Source organism: Lontra canadensis, unplaced genomic scaffold (assembly GCF_010015895.1).
Source record: "Lontra canadensis isolate GAN:19392208 unplaced genomic scaffold, GSC_riverotter_1.0 scaffold1, whole genome shotgun sequence".
NCBI lineage: Eukaryota > Metazoa > Chordata > Mammalia > Carnivora > Mustelidae > Lontra > Lontra canadensis.
The window spans coordinates 46407203-46427299 of record NW_022630995.1 but is presented as its reverse complement, the minus strand read 5'-3'; the positions used below and the strand labels follow the sequence as shown (position 1 = coordinate 46427299).

Here is a 20097-nt window from a genome sequence, read left to right as displayed (position 1 = left end):
TTTAAATGTTTAAATGCTTTTAATATTTGCCACTTAGTTTATTAAGAACATTCAGGTCATCTCATTCAGATTTCCACAGCTTCCCTCTTCTTTGCTGCCACATCTTTTTTGCCTCTAACCCTCTATAATCAACTATCTACTGTACATTTCTTCTGTGAGGTCAAAATCAACATGTCTAAAACTGAATTTATTACGTTGTTCCTAAAATGAGCATCTCTTCCTGACCTTCTATTTCTATTAATTTATCGTTACTATAGTAATTTAGACTTGAAATATCTTTGATCTCTGTTTTCTATATCCAAATAGTCATTAAGTTCTACAAATTATTTCTTCCCATAGTCTTATAGCCTCTTCTTTCTTTTTATCCTCGAGACCGTTACCATGGTGATCACAGAGATGATGAGGAAGACAAGTGCTAGCTTTGTTTCAAACATTAATTCACATCCTTGTCTTATTCTTACACCTCCTGATTTTCAACTTGTCTCCCTCCCCATCATCCTATATACTCTTACTACAATTAAGTTTAGGTACAAGCAGGTGAAACCTTATAATGTATCTCACTGCCTTCTCCCAACTCTTCAGTGACTACCAATGCCTAACAAGTTCCTACTCCAAAGCTCAACATTTAAGAATTTTACTGTTTGTCCCTAGCTTCCCCTTCTACTTTATTAGTCTCTACTGTCTTATAACTGTTCTGTGTGCCCTTCCAAGTGAATCATTTTACCTTTTCCCCTTGCATCTTTTAACACTTTCCTCATTTCTTTTTCTTGTCCCAGAAAGCTCTTTCTGCCTGCTTAGCATTATGAAAATCCATCTAATTTGTGAGGGTCAGCTCAGAAGACATTCTTCTCTGTGATAGTTATCATCCCTGTTGAAAAGGACCTCTCCCTCTTTTAGACTCTTGTAGCACACTGTCATTTTACAGTTCTTATCACAAATTGTGTTCTGTTAGAGCAATTTCTATGTACATCTTTTTGGCTTTTGTTATAAGCCTCTTGGAAGCAGTAACAATTTAAAAATATTTTTGTATACCCATTACATCTAGCATACTGACCTTTAAGTAGCAAAAACTTGGGAAGTTTATGTCAAATTAATAGTAAAGGTGCTTGTCATCTCTTCTACCAGTTATTGTGATATTCATTTAAAAGATCTTTACTGAATGCCTGCTAAAAGACACTCTACTATGTGCTATGAAGATTCAGAAATAAACTAGATATAAGGCACTTGGGTGGCACAGTCGGTTAAGCATCCAAATCTTGGTTTCAGTTCAAGTCATGATCTTAGGGTTGTGAGATTGAGCCCCATGCTGTGCTCCATGCTCAGTGTCAAGTCTGCTTAGGTTTCTCTCTCTGCCTCCCTCTGCCCTTCCCCTCAGCTCGCTCTCCGTCTCTCCCTCTTTATCTCAAATGAATAAGTAAATCTTAAAAGAAAGAAAGAAATTAGATAAAGATTCTGCCTGTGGGTAACTCATGTTTTAATCATTGAAAGAAGACGTGGGCATAACTAGTTGGAGCGTAAGGTAGAAAGTACTATGTGCTATGGGGGAGCTGGCTAAAACATTCTGTAGGAGCACTAGGGAGGACCTGGGCATAGGTGGTTCCTTATTAAGTTGTTCTTTGCTCTTTACAATCAAAAAGAACTTTAAAAAAATCAGTATTTCCTTCTACTTTTATTCATTAAACAAGTCAGCAGAAAATATATTGGAACTGGAGCCTGGAAAAATTTGATTTTTTTTTTTCTATTAAAGTTTCATGAGTTATTTGAACTTTACTCTGCTCTTGTGTCTTCAGAGTTGGATGTAAATCAACTTTCTACAGGTTTTGGCAAGCTAGATTGGTGTTCAGTTTTCTGGGTTGATGAGGGAAAGAGGTTTCTTATAGTGCATCAGCATTTCCCGGAGGGTTTTCTGCTGAATACTAGCCCTGAGAGATGCTCCACAAAAAAGGGTTCGATGGACAAATGAGTTTGGAAATTGAGGCCCATACCGCCTTCCACTTGGTGAACACAGTTTAATTAATTAATTAATTGATTGATTAAAAATTCATGGTTTTTATTTGTATTTATTTTTTATTGAAGTATAGTTGACACACAATGTTACATTAGTTTCAGGTGTTGAGCATAGTTTCGGCTGTATCCCATAGTGATTTGATGACTCTATGCACATCACGATGCTCACCAGAAGCATAGCTGCCATCTGTCATCATACGCTGCTATTGTGGTACTGTGCTGTTCCTTTCACTCCTAGAATCACAACTTACTTTATGATTTTTTAATAGACTTGATTTTTTATAAGAGTTTTAGATTTACAGAATTAAGAAGATATTATAGAGTTCCGATAGATTCCACACCTAGTCTCCCCTATTAGCTAATGGTCATACTTTATTTGTATTTTCTTAGTTTTAACCTTCCTTTTTCTGTTCTAGGATACTGTATTACATTTGTTTGTCATGTCTTTGTCATGTCTCCTTAGGCTCTTGTTGGCTATGACAGTTTCTCAGACTTTCCTTGTTTTTGATGACCTTGACAGTTTTGAGAAGTACTGGTCAGGTATTTTGTAGAATATCCCCCTATTGGAATTTGTCTGATGTTTTTCTCATGATTAGACTGCAAGGGGAGGTTTTTGGAGGAGGACCACAGATAGAAAGTGCCCTTTATGTTCCTCATATCACATCAGGGTATATACTGTCGACATGGTTGGCACTGTTGTTGCTGACCTGGCTCTACTGCCTTGGGTAGTATTTGTGAGGCTGCCCCACTGCAAAGTCACTTTTCGGTCCCCACCCCCTTGTATACTGTACTCTTTGGAGGAAGTCACTATTTATGGTTCACATGTAAGGTGAGACATTTATGTTCCACCTCCGTGAGGTGGGAGTCTATGCAGAAATTATTTGGTGTTTCTGCATGGAAGAGTCTCCTCCCTCCCCCCCATTTATTTATTATATAACTGTGGGCTCATGGATGTTTATTTTATACTTTGGGTTTTAGTTCAATACTCCTTAATTTTGTTACATACAATTTATTTTGGCATGTTAAGGGCTCTGAGATGTTCTGCAATAAAGAAGCTGTTTAATTTTATTTAATTCAGTGTTGTTCAGACTGATGTGACTGTGAAACCCTATTTCCATGTAAAATAATTTGAGAACTACTTTGCTACACCTTTTAGAAAAGCAGTATTTGAAGAAACATATACAGTGTGCGATTAAGTATAATTATCCTTATACTTAATTCTCAATATCCTTAAGTACTATTTCCTTGTGAAATAGTACTAGTGAGCACATAGCGCTCTAATTATGTGCCACATACCATTCTAGTGCTTTACAGTTATTTACTCATTTAACGTTTGTGACAAGGCCCGAGATGTGTTATTCTTAGGATCTTAGATTGGTCCAGTTTCACAAAACTAGTATATGGAAGAGTTGGAATTTCAACCTGGACAGTCTGGCTTTAGAATCTGTACTACCTGATGATATTCAGCCTGTTTCTTTATCCACTCCAGAAATGCTCGGACAAATTCAAAATATGCTATGTGGTTGAATTTGTGCAGTTCTCTGTGAATCCAGTAACCTAAATAAAAATGAAAAGTTTTATATGACTTCAATTCTCATCCTTTTCCTAATTGATCTTTCTACCTTCTGTTTTGTTACTCCATTTCTTAAAACTTTCCAGACTTTTAGGGGGTTTCTGGATGGCTCAGTGCGTTAAGGGTCCGACTCTTGTTTTGGCTCCAGTGTTGATCTCATGGTCTGATATCAAGCCCTGCATAGGGCTCCACACTCGTCAGGGAATCTGCTTGAGATTCTCTCCCCCCACCCCACCTTCTGCTGCTCACCCTGCTCAAGCTCAAGTGCAAGCATGCTTTCTGTCTTAAATAAATAAATAAAATCTTTTTTAAAAACCCAAGACTTCCCAGACTTTTAGGACACAACTGCAACTTCTTATTTTTCCTTATAAAAACTATAAATTATCTTGCTCCTCTTTACTACTCAAGTCTTATCTCTTGTGTCCTCACATTTTTCCTCCCCCTCCTTACTCCCCTGCATACTTCCACCACATCTACCTCTATCTAATCATACTTGACTTCCTTCAGTAGTTCCAGCAGGAGAACTGCTGCTCATGCTGTTGCCTCTACCTGAAACTGCCTCCCCACAAATCTCACACATTCTGGCTAACTTCTGCACATTCTCAGGTGTCAGGTTACATGATGGTTTCTGTAGGAAGGCTCTCTGACCCTGAGATCTCGGATTCTCAGGTACTTTTTCTTTGTCTCCAATCCTCCATACAGGAGGCTCCCTAGACCTCTTCCCACAATATTGGGTTGTCTATATTATCTTCTAGATTCTGCCATCTCTGTGAAGCAGGATCAGTGTCTCCTTTCAGAACTGTATCTTCAACTTCTGGCACAGTGCCTGCCTCTTGGCAGATGCTCAGTAGATACCTTTTTTTTTTTTTTTTTAATGATGGAATGACGGATGAATTGAATAAACAAAAAATAGAAAATTGTTCCCTCTCAGAAAATATTCACACCCTTTTTCCTAGTAATTCCATTTCTAGAACCTTATCTAAAGGGAAGAATCGGGGAAATGTAGAAATTTATGTTCATGATAATATTTAAAAATTTAAAAGAGGGGTGCTGGGATAGCTCAGTGGGTTAAAGCCTCTGCCTTCAGCTCAGGTCATGATCTCAGGGTCCTGGGATTGAGCCCCGCATCGGGCTCTCTGCTCAGCAGGGAGCCTGCTTCCCCTTCTCTCTCTGCCTGCCTCTCTGACTGCTTGTGATCTCTGTCTGTCAAATAAATAAATAAAAAATCTTAAAAAAAAATTAAAAGAATCTAAATGAGTAACAGTAATGCTTGCATATATATAGCATGGTATCTCCAAAAGACAATGTTACATGGTCCTTAATAATGTTACTTTTGGGGTGCCTGGGTGGGTTAAAGCCTCTGCCTTCAGCTCAGGTCATGATCCCAGGATCCTGGAATCAAGCCCCGCGTCAGGCTCTCTGCTCAGTGGGGAGCCTGCTTCCTCCTCTCTCTCTGCCTACTTGTGATCTCTGTCTGTCAAATAAAAAAAAAAAAATGTTACTTTTGAAAGAATATAATGAAATAGGATAATGTATATAATATAATTTTAAATGGAAAAAGCAAAATATAAAACAATTTAATTCCACTCTAATTAAATATGTATACACAGGTGTGTATCTCAGCTGTACACACACATGCATAAAACAAATGAAAGAAGAGAACAAAATATTAACAATGGTTTATTTTGATAGAAACTTATAGATACTTATTTATTATTCTATTCTTCACATATTATACTTTTTTCCAAATTATGTTGAATAAATGTATTACTTGTATAGTCAGAGAATTACTAAAATCTTTTTCCTTTAGATAGCAGGGTTATAAATATTTTGCTTTACTTTTTTCAGTGTGAAGGAAATCATTTTTTAATTTTATGATTTCAAAATTTTTACACACTAAATTATATGGCTTTTAAAGACTTATTTAGTTTCATTGTTTTTTTTTTTTCCATTTCATGCAATGCATGCCCTCCATAGTACCCACCACCAAGCTCACCCAGCCCCACCTCCCTCCCCTCCAAAACCCACAATTTGTTTCTTAGATTCCACAGTCTCTCATGGTTTGTCTCCCCCTCCAATTTCCCCCAATTCACTTCTCTTCTCCATCTCCCCGTGTCCTCTGTGTTATTCCTTATTCTCCACAAGTAAGTGAAACCATATAATAATTGACTCTCTCTGCTTGACTTATTTCACTCAGCATAATCTCTTCCAGTCCCATCCATGTTGATACAAAATTTGGGTATTCATCCTTTCTGATGGAGGCATATTACTCCATTGTATATATGGACCATATCTTCTTTATCCATTCATCTGTTGAAGGGCATCTTGGTTCTTTCCATAGTTTGGTGACTGTGGCCATTGGCTGCTATGAACATTAGGGTACACATGGCCCTTCTTTTCACTACATCTCTATCTTTGGGGTAAATACCCAGTAGTACAATTGCAGGGTCATAGAGTAGCTCTATTTTTAATTTCTTAAGGAATCTCTACACGGTTTTCCAATATGACTGTACCAACTTGCATTCTCACCAACAGTGTAAGAGGGTTCCCCTTTCTCCACATCCTCTCCAACACATGTTGTTTACTGTCTTGTTAATTTTGGCCATTCTAACTGGTGTAAGGTTGTATCTCAATGTGGTTTTGAATTGAATCTCCCTGATGGCTAATGATGATGAACATTTTTTCATGTGTCTGTTAGCCATTTGCTTGTCTTCCTTGGAGAAGTGTCTATTCATGCCTTCTGCCCATTTTTTTGGCATGATTATCTGTTTTTTGTGTGTTGAGTTTGAGGAGTTCTTTACAGATCTTGGATATCACCCCTTTGCCTGTAGTGTCATTTTCAAATCTCTTCTCCCATTCTGTGGGTTGCTTCTTTGTTTTGTTGACTGTTTCCTTTGCTGTGCAGAAGCTTTTGATCTTGATGAAGTCCCAAACGTTATAAAAAAGTAGCAAGGCAATAGATAATAACCAATTAGAGTTTTCAATACAATTGTGATTCTTTTGTAATTTTTTTGCATCTCATGGCTTAGAAATTACCTTATTTATAAAACTCTTGAAATCCTTTGACTTAATACCATAGATTGCAATTATTAGGGAAGTGATTTGAAGGCAACAATAATTTCATTTGGAGAGGATGTGGGTTTGAGTAAAAGGTAATGTCTTCCTATTAAACATTTTAAACGTAAAAGGCCATTCATTTTTCTTTTAAGTAGCATTTTAAAGCTTTATTTCATGTCTTTTGGGTAGAAACCATTATTTTCTTTGTATCTTGCATTAGTGCACTGTCATTTCTCAATAGTTTATTTGCCACTTCCACTTTTTCTGTGTGTGCTAAATATATATTAACATTTTAATTTAAATAAATAGCATAGGACTTTTTTTTTAAGCATTTATTTTTGAGACTTTGGGCTTGTTTAGGCACTTCTGCAGATAGAGCCTGAAAAAAGTTATCTATGACTGGAGTTGAAGGGGACCCAAATTTATCTCATTCAACCCCTGAAGTTCATGTCCCTTTGCTTGAGTACTTCTGGAAACAGGGAACTCACGATTTCACTAACTTAAACCATTTCAGTTAAGTTTTTCTTTATATAATAGGATAAGTGATATGAATTCAGGAATTGGACTTTTTCATTTTTTTATTCTTTAAAAGATTTTATTTGTTTATTTGAGAGAGAGTATGAGAGAGAGAGTGAGCACAAGCAGTGTGGAGGGGCAAAGGGAGAGGGAGAAGCACACTCCCCAATGAGCAGGGAGCCCAATGTGGGACTTGAGCCCAGGACCCTGGGATCATTACCTGGGCTGAAGGCAGACACTTTACCGACTGAGCCACCTAGGCGCCCCAGAGACTAGATTTTTAATCTTTATGCAAATTTTATTTTTATAGCAATGACTGAATTAAAATTCCTTTTTTTTTTTTTTTTTCCCAAAATAAGCTTTTTTGTATTTCCTTCCCCCACAGTCTGAAGTGGGGGAAGCAAGTGACAGAAGGCTTATTAGAAGAGATGATATTTAAGCTGAGACTTGAAAGTTGAATAAGATTTCTTCAGATAAATTGAGGATAGGACATTGAGGGTGGAAGAAGATTATACTGTTATAACTAACAATATATAATTGTTAATTCATTGATCATGAATAAGGTGCTCAAATGTGTTTTATTTAGGTCTTGGATTTAAGGAAGTATTTACAGAAAAAAAAAAGAGAGAGAGAGAGAGAGAGATAATTGAAAATAAACCAGTAAATGGGATTAGTTTTGTCAGCATTTCATATAATTTATGAAGACTATTCTTTTACTCCTGAAAATCTGTTTCTAAATATTTAGTGAACTAAGGCTTATACGTTTCACACAGCTATATATTTCTCATACAGATAAATGCTTTTTTGTTCATTCATTGCTTAGGCTGTTGTATCAAATTTTTTTAAAAATGCTTGCAACATTACTTAGAGTAAAAATCGATTCAATCATTGATCATCTATTATGTGCTAGAGAAAGTGTGATTATGTGCATGATAGGTGAAGGAAGGGGTGCTGTGAGAGACTATAAGCAAATGCACCTACTACTATCTGGGGTGAGGGACCAGGAAGAGAAATCTTAATAGAGATGAAGACCTGAGAAGTGAATAAGATTTATTCAGATAATAGGAAAAAATATGTTGGGGATTAGAGTAGAACATGGAGAGTATATTCCAGATAAAGAGGGTAATGTATTTAAATATGTCTGTTAAAGACGAAGCTGTGAACAATAATAGCTATAGTAAAATCTATCGATTATTGAATGATTATTATTATCATCATTATTATGTCACTGTTCCAGGCACTTTACATCTTTAAGCTTTATAACAACCACATAAAGGAGCTATTATTATTATTATTCTACTTTTATTGCCTGGATATAACTGTCCATTATCAATGCTGTTATATATAGTTCTCTTCTCTTGATCTAAATTTTGAAGCTTTGGTATTATTTTATTTTGGTTTCAGTGAGCCAGAAGTGGCCTCTAGGCATGTTTTAGTAAAAAGACCAAAAAAAAATTATGACATTTTAGCTTGTTGTTAAAAAGAATAATTTACTAAAACATGGTATACATGGGTATTCAGTTTATGACTGGCTATTAAAAAGAACTTATTATTTCAAGCTTAAAAGAGATATGGGGGCTAGAGAAGAAGGTAATCAATGCTGCAAAAAACCCAATAAGACAAATCCATATTGTAACACATTCTAGAAGATAACTAGCCTGGACTCCTCAATAAAGTCAATATCATGAAAGAGAAAAGAACAAAGAGACTCTAGATTCAGCTACATGGAAAGTGACATAACAACGAAATGTAATGCATGCATTTTTAATGGATTATGGATTTTAAAAACTATAAAAGATATTTTGGGGACGACTGGAATAGTTTGATGGTGGACTAGGTATTAGATGGTGTGAAATATTAACACTAGTTTTCTTAGGTGTGATAGCAGTATTGTGGTTATTATTGTCGGAGAAGGTTCTTATTAGAACATGCATGGTGAAGTATTTAGGACTGAAATGTCTTGTTTGGAAAAATCACAATATAATAATTCCTATAAAATTTCATTTTTTACTAGGTTATTAATGGGATTTCTGAGTATCAAATATTTACAAAATGCTTAAAAGTAATTTACCTTTTTATTACGTGCTATTTTTTCTTATAATATGAGTTGTTGATTTTTTTTTTTTTCTAATCTCATTGCCATCCTTCCCCCTAGAACATAAGTTTTATGAAGACTGAGACCTTCTGTTCATGGCTTAGTTCACAGCACTAAGGGTAGTATCTGGCACATAGTAGGCAATAATCAATATTTGTTGAGTGAACTAATGAATGAAGTTAACCAATCTCAACCAACCTCACCATTTCTATATAACTCATAATAGCTTTAATTTTTTAAAAAATTAGTTTTGGTATTATTAACCAGAAACAATAATAAGTTATTTTTTTATATTTCAGGGAAGTTGGGAAAAAAGAATTTTGAAGAGTTTAAATAGCATGTGCACTGAACTGAGTATCCCATTGGCACGAAAGGTAATTTTAATATTTAAGTATTTTATTGTGAATCAAATACTAGGAGTACCATGAAGTTGTAACTGTTAGGCAGTTGTTTTTTTTTAACCAGTATACCAGTTTATATTGAAACAAAAATCTGTAAAAGGCCACTTACGTGGGTATATTCTATATAGATTTCTATTACATATATTGTAATGCTTTTTGTAATGAACATATCTTGAGAATAAATAAAAATACAATATATAATCTACATATAGATTATTTAGAAATCTGGTTATAAAGGTTATAAGTGTTATAAATGGTCTTTAAGAATTTTACTTACCTTTGGTCTCCTTTTGGCTAATTAGCACAATAACCATATTTTTTGAATCGGAGATGGGGTTGAGGCATACTATCATCTTGTAATAGCCAGTATGGTACCATCTTTCAGTATTAACATAGAGAATGGAATGATGATTTTTCATTTCTCTGTTGAACTATTTAGTTCTAATAATAGTATTATTAGATCTAATTCTCAACATTTATCTGTCACTGTCACCACCGGTGCGACCACACAAGCAGGGTCGAGAGGGTAAGAGAATGGAGAGAGAGTAAGACATGTAAAGAAATGAGGACAGGAGGGACACAGTGGATGATGTCCAAGCAGTGCCAATTTTATTCAAGGCTGTGAGGCATTATATAGCTAACAGAAACAATTATAAGGAAGGATCTATTTTTGGTTGATTGCTCATACACACATAACATTCACATGAAACCCCTTAAGCTTTTACGAAACCCATTTCCCAAGCGCTGGTAGCGGATCTTCTGACGCCAGTAACTTTTGTTTACTTAGCTAATCTTTAACTAGCAATTCACTAGCTTACAATGGTGCAATTTATAATTCGTGCAAGTACAGGGTAATCTTGTAACAGTTAAACGTACAACCCAGTTTTGCCTCTTAATACATGCAGGCAGTCACGTCAGCGAGTCTTAGGGTCCATAGCTCAGGCTCTTTCTCAAGTGCAACTCAACTGATATTCAGGAGGCACGAGTCAGGGCCTGGTTTGATCCCTCGCCTCTAGCTGAGTCCGTGGCTGCATACATGTCACTATGGGTTTTGAGCGGGGAGAGATAAAGAGGAAAAGAAAAGCCACCTGAAGAATGCTCAAGATTCTTTCTGACAGCTCCTGAATAGGAAAACACAAGTTTCTCTTCACTTTATTCTCCCTACCTGCTATTTATTCCTTGTTGTGGGACAGGATATAGTGGATGAACTTTGGGTAATACCCAAGGACAAGTCACTGAAGGCACCAGAAGGATGGTGTAAAAAGCAGATAAATTTATATGGATTATAAAGTTCTCCATATAAAGTTGAAGTATATAGTATTGGGCAATATACTGTCTTTCATATAGGAAGATGATGCTACTGACTCGGAGTCACACTGTCTTTGCCAGTCCCCCTTATGATGCCTTTCTGAGGTTGCTAGATGGGGTAAGAGATGGAGTATGTGGCTGAGGAGCAGTATTTCTTTGTGAAATTTACTGTCCAGTAGAGATCATTTACCTTCTTTTTGGGGGGCTCATTAGTATCACGTTCTACCTGAGCCATTCAGACTAGATATAATAGTTAAATAACAGTAATTTAAGAGTAATTCCAAAAAAAGTTCTCCGTATGTAGTAAAATTATTTTTTTCTTATGTTATGGTAGCTTATTCAAACTTTTCGGTAAGTTATTGGTTCTTATTTTTCAGCTGCATTGCTAAACTTCACAAAATGAAACCAATTTTAAAATTACCTTTTTTAGAGGCCAGTTGGAGAACAGAAAGAACTTCTCAATAAATGGAATGAAATGGGAACTGATGAACCAGGTATACGAACAACTTTTTGCAAAATGTGGTAGTAGGAAACAAATTGCGCTCTTAATTCTGGGTCCAAAATAACAATGTTAACAATTCTTTTGGAAAGAGAGCAATTTTCCTTCCCTGCTAATTCCTATCCTCTACTTTTATTGCTTAAACTTCTACTTTGCAATTTAAAAATTCCTAACTTTGACCAATGTTTTGCCTTATTTCAAGAGTATTTAAATCAGTTATCCATTTTTAAAGCAGCATTTGAAAACATCTTTATAGAAAAGTAGATTAAATCTTTCAGTGGATTTCTTAGACTCATAATTAAGGTAAATATTTTTCAGGCTTTAAAGGTAGGTTAAATGGTGAAAAGTTTTGAAACTTCTAAATGTTTTTAAGTATTTTGGTTTATTTTAATGTTAAAATGGAATCAATCAATTTTATAAACATATGAGTGACAACTATGTCTCATTTATTATGATAAACAGATGTATATAATTGTATAGATAGACATGTACATAATCCCTTACCACTCCTTTATTTCCTTATTTTTTTTTAAAGATCTTATTTATTTATTTGTCAGAGAGAGGTAGAGAGAGAGGGAGCACAAGTAGGGGGAATGGCAGGCAGAGAGAGAAGCAGGCTCCTTGCTGAGCAAGGAGCCAGGTGTGGAACTCGATCTCAGGACCCTGGGATCATGACCTGAGCCAAAGGCAGACACTTAACCAACTGAGCCACCTAGGCGTCCCACCACCACTCCTTTAAAAATAAGTGTGGGAGACTGGGCAAGAAATAAGTACCCTACTAGAGGAGCAGTGTGTTATATAAGTTCAAAAGGGAGAACAGTTCAATACAACTAGAGGAATTCACTAAGAAAGTATTATTTATGTTCTATGTACTTTGAGAATTCTCATATAGAACTTTTATGTTATATTGACATTGTTTTTTCAATTCAGTTATAAATTTATTACAGATTTATGAAGGGCAGTCTCTTAATTTCTTTCAGCATATGTCATCTTAGGCTGTTAAGGGAAGGGACTGCCTTTTCATTTTTGTGTTCCCAAAACTTAAGACAATGAATGACAAATTGTCAATACTCTACAAGTCTGAATTAACCTAGCTGCATTGTAACATATGAAAGAGTCATTAACATTTTTTATTAATAACCATTCATATGTTGTATTGAAATTTTGTTCTAATCTATTTTATTAATTCCAGATTTAAGCCTTTTCAGACCTGTTTATGCACCAAAGGATTTTCTGGAGGTAGGTTATATTGGATCAATATAGGTATATTAATGAGGGTAAAAGAGGAAGAAATGACGATATAAGAATATCTCCAGGCAGAGGAATTGCCATGTATAAAGCCCTAGATTCATTGAAGCAGTGTAATGACATGATCGGATTTGTGTTTGGAAATAGCTCCCGGAAAATACATTGGAATGTGGAGAGATTAAAGGCAAGAAAATCAATTAGGAAGATTTTGATTAAAAAACAGTAATTATAAATCAGGTAACCTGTTGCCTGGCCTAGACAGATGTTCAGTGAATCTTTTCCTTTTTAAGTCCTTTCCTGTTTTAGTAGTCTAGGCAAGACGTGAAAAGAATCTGCTGCAAAAGAACAGTGTTGGAAATGGAAAGAGTTCAACAGATTTGCAAGAGATTTTTAGGAGGATTTAGGACCTGATTAGGTTTGGGGAGTATGAGAAAAATAAAAGATAAGGATGATTTAAGTGTCTAGATTGAGTAGCTGGACAGAAGTACCTTTCCCATGAGAGAGAGTACAGGAGGAGGAGCAGGTTAGTGAAGATGATGAGCTTAGTTAAGTTTGATAGGTACATCGATCATTAAGTGCAACTCTATAGTAGCCAGTTAGAACTCATTAATTATTTTAATTGACCCTTCTTTGACTCTCCTCTTTCTTTTATACCTTACACATAATCTATCAGCAAATCCTGTTAACTTTACCTTCAAAATGTATTCAGAATCCACCCATTTCTTATCACTATCCCTCCTACTTCCACGGTCCAAGCTCCGGTGTCTTGTCTGGACCACTGCAGTGGCTTCCTACTGGTCTTCCTGCTCCACCCTTGACCACCCAGAATCTCTTCTCAGTGCAGTTCCCAGAGGAAGCCCTTTAGGTACCATTCCAGATAAATCACTCCTCTCATGTCCAGCGGCTTCCCATCTCATTCTACTTAAAAGCCAAAGTCATGACAGTGGTCTAAAACATCCTATTTGATCTGGTACCCCATTACCTCTCTGAGTTCATCTCCTATAACTTTTCCCTGATTTGTTCTACTCCAGCTAGTTTAGCCTCCTTGCTTTCTCCCAGCTTTCCTCCCATCTGAGGGTCTTTGCTCCTTGTTTTCTCTGCCCACAGTGATTTTTTTCCTCAGATGTTTGTTTGCATGTTCCCTCAACTCCTTATCTCTTTGCTTTAAATGTCACCTTTTCAGCAAAGTCTTCCCTGTACCTCCTGCTTGGAACTCCCTTTAGCCTTTTCCTACTTTGTTTTTCTTCATAGCATTATCATTATATAACATTGTCTTTTTCTGCCTTCTCCTATTGCCTCCCTTCTCCTATTAAATGGAAGATCCACAAGGGCAGGAGCTTCTCTTTCTGTTTTGTGCACTGCTGCAACAATTACAGAGTCAGATAATCCAAGAGACTCACAGGACTTCACAAGATTTAACCATAGGAGGTTTTTGTTTCAGCAAGAGAAAGAAAGCACATACAAGTACAAAGAGATCCAAACTTTCAGATGAGCTCCTAGGATTCTTTCTCAGTTGCACAGGACATGCTTTGTCTTTGGGTTATGCAATGTCAAGATACAAGTGAGATACACTGGCCTTGGGAGTTGAGGCACAAGTTTCCCAAGGGGTCTTTTATAGCCCCTCTGGTAAATCAGGTGAAACGAGCTATCTGTACATTTTCAAGAAACAATGTAAGTAAACTGATATGGACTATATCCAGGGGACATTAAATAGCACAATATAAATGACTGGTTAGTATATTTCATCCCATCATGGCCAAGGGTCACTACCGGACATCCAGGTGTCCCTGGAGATAAGCATAGCGCTACCACACACCAGCTGCTATGGTAGAATAGTGTTTAGCACTATAGTTGCTCAATAAATAGGTGTTGAATGAATGAGTAAAAGAAGTAATGAATCTTTCACAATTTATTTTTATTTCTTTTCTGAACTGTTGCCCCTGATACTAGTTTGCCAGCATAAAACATATGGCATATGGTTGATGCTTGAACAACCCAGGGGTTCTGATCCCCTGCATAGTCAAAAATCCACAGAAAACTTTTGACTCCCCTGAAACTTAAATACTGATAGTCTACTGTTGATTGGAAATTTTACTGATAACATAATAGTCAATGAGCATATATTGTATGTGTTATATACTCTAATTTTGCAATAAAATATGCTAGAGGAAAGAAAATATTAAAATCATAAAGTAAAGAAAACACATTTATAATACTGTACTGTAAAAAGTCTGCATTTGAGTGGACCCATGCAGTTCAAACCTATGTTGTTTAAAAGTCAACTGTAGGATGTCTCCTTTTTTTTTTTTTTTTTTTTTTTTTTGAGAGAGAGAGAGAAAGACCAAGTGGGAGGTGGGGGGATTTAAGGGGCAGAGGGAGAGGGAGAGAGAGAGTTTTGAACAGGCTCAGTGCTCAGCACAGAGCCCAAAGTGGGATTCAGTCTCACAACCCCCTGAGATCATGACGTGAGCTGAAATTAAGAGTCAGGCATGTAATTGACTGAGCCACCCGACTCTCCACCTGTAATCTCCTTATAACTCTAAGGAGAAGTTAGTTTGATCAGAAACTGCCTTAATTCTCTTGGCTTGTTAAAGATTTCTCCCAAACTCTTTCCCTTTCTAGCACTTAAGGGCCAAAAGTTCATGTGGTTTTTGTATGGTTATCTTTATGTTTTCTCCTTAATAGTCATAACATTCTGTTTCTTTCAGGACTATTGATGAATTGATCTCTGATTATTCATGCTGAGATGCTTCTTTAACTAAAAAACATTTTCTATAATTATATCCTTATACTTACTGCATTTCTAATATTTTCTCTTTTCTGTTACCCTCATATTCATCATTTCTTTCTCTTTTCTATCCATTTGTGAAGTTCCTGTGTGGTATAATCCCTTACTTGTGTAATTAGGCTAAAATTGTATTGTTCTGTATTAGTCTGCATTTAGCAGACTGTTGATTCTTTGCTATATTTTTTTTAACAAATAACATTGATATTTTTAGTTTCAATTTAGTGTCTGCAATTTTAAGAAACTGTTTTGGCATTATCTCACATTCCGTTCATCAGTGATTAGTTATCAGTTCATTAATCCCTTCCTCAGATATGATAGCATTTCTGTTACCTAATCTCCTTCACAGGATGCTTTTTATTTTTTAAGCTTTTATTTAAATTCCAGTTAGTTAATATAAAGTGTCATATTAGTTTCAGGTATACAATATAGTGATCCAACATTTCCATACATCACCCAGTGCTCATCACAAGTGCATCCGTAATCCCATCACCTATTTCACCCGTCCCCCACCCGCTTCCCCTCTGGTGACCATCAGGTTGTTCTCTATAGTTAAGATTGTGTTTCTTGATGTGTCTCTTTTTTTCCCTATGATCATTTGTTTCTTAAATTCCACATATGAGTGAATTCATGGTATTTGTCTTTTTCTGACTAATTTCACTTAGCATCATACACTCTAATTCCATCTATGTCATTGCACTGGATTTTTAATTTTTTTTCTCAAGAGTTTCAATTTAAAAAATATCTTAATTATAATTATTCTTTCCCAAAAATGTATTGTTATTGTTGGAAAAATAAGAAAGCATACATAAGAAGAAAATTTTTTAAAAATTATTTTTAATACCATCACATAGCAAAAAACACTGCATTATTATACATTTTTTAACTGAATGTATTGTGAATATTTTTTCATGTCATTACTACCTTACCTGTATTAACTGAGGCAAATGACATTGTATTTTATTTTATCAATTAACTATAATTTATTTAAGTAATTCCCTCTAATGGAATGTTTAAGCTGTTTCATATTTTTCTGCTATAAACTACTTCATTGACATTCTTTCTGCACTATCTTTGTAAACATCTTAATTATTTCCAAAATCATATTTATAGAAGTATGATTTCTAGATTAAAAGGTATGTAAATGTCTAAGATTTTTTTTATGTGCATAATTTTGAGAAGTATATAAATGGTCTTTCTTGTTAGCTTGACTTCTGAATTTTTTTTCCTTGTGGATTTGGTTTAGAGGCAATACCCTGCAGTTATTAGTCTCCTATCTCTCTAAAAATGTTGTTAATTGCTGTTTTTAAAAGGGCTAGAATTGAGTCTAAAATCTGGCAAATATTACAATCAAGCAATTTTTATTTTTCTATCACCTTCCTTGTTAAATATTAAAATCAAACAATTTTTATTTTTTATTAGCATAAAAGGTTTTTCATTCTAAATAAATTCTTAACTTTCTAGACTTTCATATGGCAGATCATCCATTGGAATATTAAATTTAAAGCATGTTTCTGGTATTTTAACATTTCATTACAATTAAATAGTTTTTTAGAACGTAATTAAAGTATATGCATAACCCCAAATAGTTTTTAATTTTGTGGTGATACACCAAGTATATTATTGCCAATTTTGTAAGTGTAAACATTCTATAAAGAAACTAACCAATTTTGTTGGATTTGTTTTTAAAGGTGTTAATTAATCTTCGCAACCCAAATTATGAAAATGGTGATTCTCTTAGTTTCAGGACCCATTTGGGCTTAATCCAAGTACCTCTGAAAGTAAAAGACATCCCTGAATTGGTAAGTATAGGCATTTCAAAATATTACATATTTTAGAAGACAGCCATTAGAAAAATATTTATTGAAGCATATATCTAAAGCAACAAGACTGCTTATTAAATAAATTAAGTGAAAGGTTTATTTTTTTATTGTCAATATGTTATATAGACAGTGAATTGCTTTGCTGGTACAACTAAAAATGAGCTTTCATGGGCCTATAAACACTTTTGCTTTTTTCTCATTTTAATCAACAGCATAGATTTATAAGACAGCTTGTTGGGATTCAGGTGTGTGATCTATGGCAATAAAACTCATTGAAACAAGATGTGAATTTTTAAAAATTTTAAAATTTTTTTAAATTGTGAATTTTAAAAATTTTAAGGAATGTACATTTTAACCAATTCAACATTTAACAATTTACATTTAACAATTCAACCAACCTATATTAAGCTTAACAAGATGAGGTACTGAGGGAGATAAAGGGAAGGGAAGATGAGGTAGAGCTTGTCTTTGCTCTGGAAACTATCACATTTTAGTGAGGAAGTTAGTTTTAAAATAGAGCAATTATAGAAAGGTGAAGAGAATTCCTGATGGTGGAGTTAAGAAATTATCACTCCTTCTTCTGCTAATCTCCCCAAAGCAATAAGGAGCACAGAACTATAAATACCATCATTGGTGAAACTAGGAAACAGCTTATAACTCTGTTAATATATTCCTTTGGAGAGCTGGTAGGAAAATGACTTAAACATGAAAGAAGGTCAAGCCCAAATGCTTTGCTGTAGGAGATGGGAGATACAGATGAGAGGCATGGCAACAATCAGTTTATCTTTCAGCTCTGTTTCCACCTCTTTGTTTTGCTCTGCTTTATTATGCTAGAGCTAGACCTTACAAACATTCCTCTTCTGCTAACTGGCTTGATGTTAGGCTTTAGCAGTAGAGGGTTCTGGAGGGGACACTGCAGACTGAACAGGAAAAAAGAGGTTCCCTTCCTGGTTCCTATGTTCAGAAGCATGGAGAAGCCAGCTCCAAATTGTGCCCTCTGGCAAGTTTCTTCACCCACCCACTAAACCCCCATGCACATTCTTGGGGTAGCCATTCTCTCTCCTTAAAAGACTGAATCTGGGACTCCTGGGTGACAGTTAAGTGTCTGCCTTCTGCTCAGGTCATGATCTCAGGGTCCTGGGATCCTGCTCAGCCAGGAGCCTGCTTCTCCCTTTCCTCTGCCCCTCCCCACCACTTGTTCTCTCTCTCTCTGTCAAATAAATAAATAAAAATCTTAAAAAAAAAGAAGACTGAATCTCATGGAATCTAAGATAGAAAACAACCAAAAAAACAGAAATGAATAGATAACAAACTATTGGATGTCAGAGTGGGGAGTGGTGGGGAGATGGGCAAAATAGGTGAAGGGGATTAAGAGGTATAAACTTCCAGTTACAAAATAAATAAAGCATGGGCTGGAAAGTACAGTATAGAGAATATAGTCAGTAGAAGTGTAATAACTTTGTATAACAGATGGTAACTACAACTTAGCATGGTGAGCATTTCATTAAAAAAAAAAAAAAAAAGTCTGAATCTCAGTCTTGAGGGCAGGGGGAACCCTTTCCAGAGTTCCTAGTTCCTTCTTGGTTCCCTCTTCATCAGTCTAGAAGTCATAGTTGCTTTTTGCATTTGCTAATTCTGTTTTTCCCTGTTCACATTTCTGGTATGATTTCTGTTTTTTTACTGGACACTTGACTGATACAAGAAGCAGCATGATTTTCTTCACAGAACTTTGGAAAGGCTCAAGAAGTGGAGACACCACATGTTGCTAAGCCATAGGGTTGAAAATGAGACTGCGTGAAAGTCTGTATCAGGAGATAGCAGACCCCCAGACTCCTACCACGTTGTATATTCATTCAGGTGATTCCTTCTTCCCCACAGGAGACCAGAGACATATTCATGAGAGAGAATCAGAAAGGCGAAGAATTCAGAGATTTCAGATTTACAGCAGTACAAGAATGAGACACTGCTTTGAAAACAGAGAAATTAAGTGAAAGTTGACCAAATGATGAGACTAATACCCTCATCCCCTACCTCCATCACTGTGCCTGCCCAGTTCTCTCCCTCTGTTGCATCCTGTGCCCCATCCTTGCTGACACAGCTTCTAGTCAATTGCCTCATTCCTAAATATGACTGACCAGCCTAGGATCTCCAGACATTTATTTGAAATCTTCCAATTTGAAAGGCAGAAACCAAAATTAAACCACCTACCCCCCCAAAAAAAGAGAGAAAGAAAGAAAAGAAAAATAGGCAGTTTAGGGAGTGAATACTTATCATGAGCACTAGTAATTGTTTTAGGTTTGGAGTTACATTCACACTCAAAGGATACAATAGGTCATAACCTGGCATCAGGTTCCCTTAGATTTGTAGAATAGTACAGGATAGAAGACACAGCATGTCTGTATATCACGCAGATCTTCGCTGGGTGTCCTCATAGCCAATCCTATGCTACTTCCCAGCCCAGACAAGTAATGCATGCAATTGGAAGTGACAGTTACATAAGCACAACATAGGGAAGTCATACACGATAGGAACTGTTTCTTATAATGCACATGAGCATAACTTCCAAGTCCTGTCAAGGGACACCACACCAGAAAGCTAACGCCTGTGTTTTCCAATAGATTTTTATAGTCCACTCAGAGTCTCCCATTTCAAATGTAATTTACCATCAAGGGTCATATTTTTTTTTTGTAAAGCTCATTGGTTAGTAATATAGTTGGCATTTCTTGCAGTAATTTGTGTGTCTGTGTGTATATATGGTGTGTGTGAGATCCAGAACATTTTCAGG

General features: G+C 35.8%; 1 protein-coding gene across 5 annotated transcripts in view; it reads left to right on the top strand.

Moving 5' to 3' along the window:
• The window catches only part of TBC1D19 (TBC1 domain family member 19), a 155674-nt gene that overhangs the window by 43454 nt on the left and 92123 nt on the right, over positions 1 to 20097 (top strand). For all 5 annotated transcript variants that reach the window (XM_032853731.1, XM_032853725.1, XM_032853720.1 and 2 more), the window contains 4 exons: positions 9548 to 9622; positions 11388 to 11451; positions 12649 to 12695; positions 17181 to 17291. In XM_032853731.1, coding sequence (XP_032709622.1) covers positions 9548 to 9622; positions 11388 to 11451; positions 12649 to 12695; positions 17181 to 17291 — 297 coding nt within the window. The remainder of the gene's footprint in view (positions 1 to 9547; positions 9623 to 11387; positions 11452 to 12648; positions 12696 to 17180; positions 17292 to 20097) is intronic.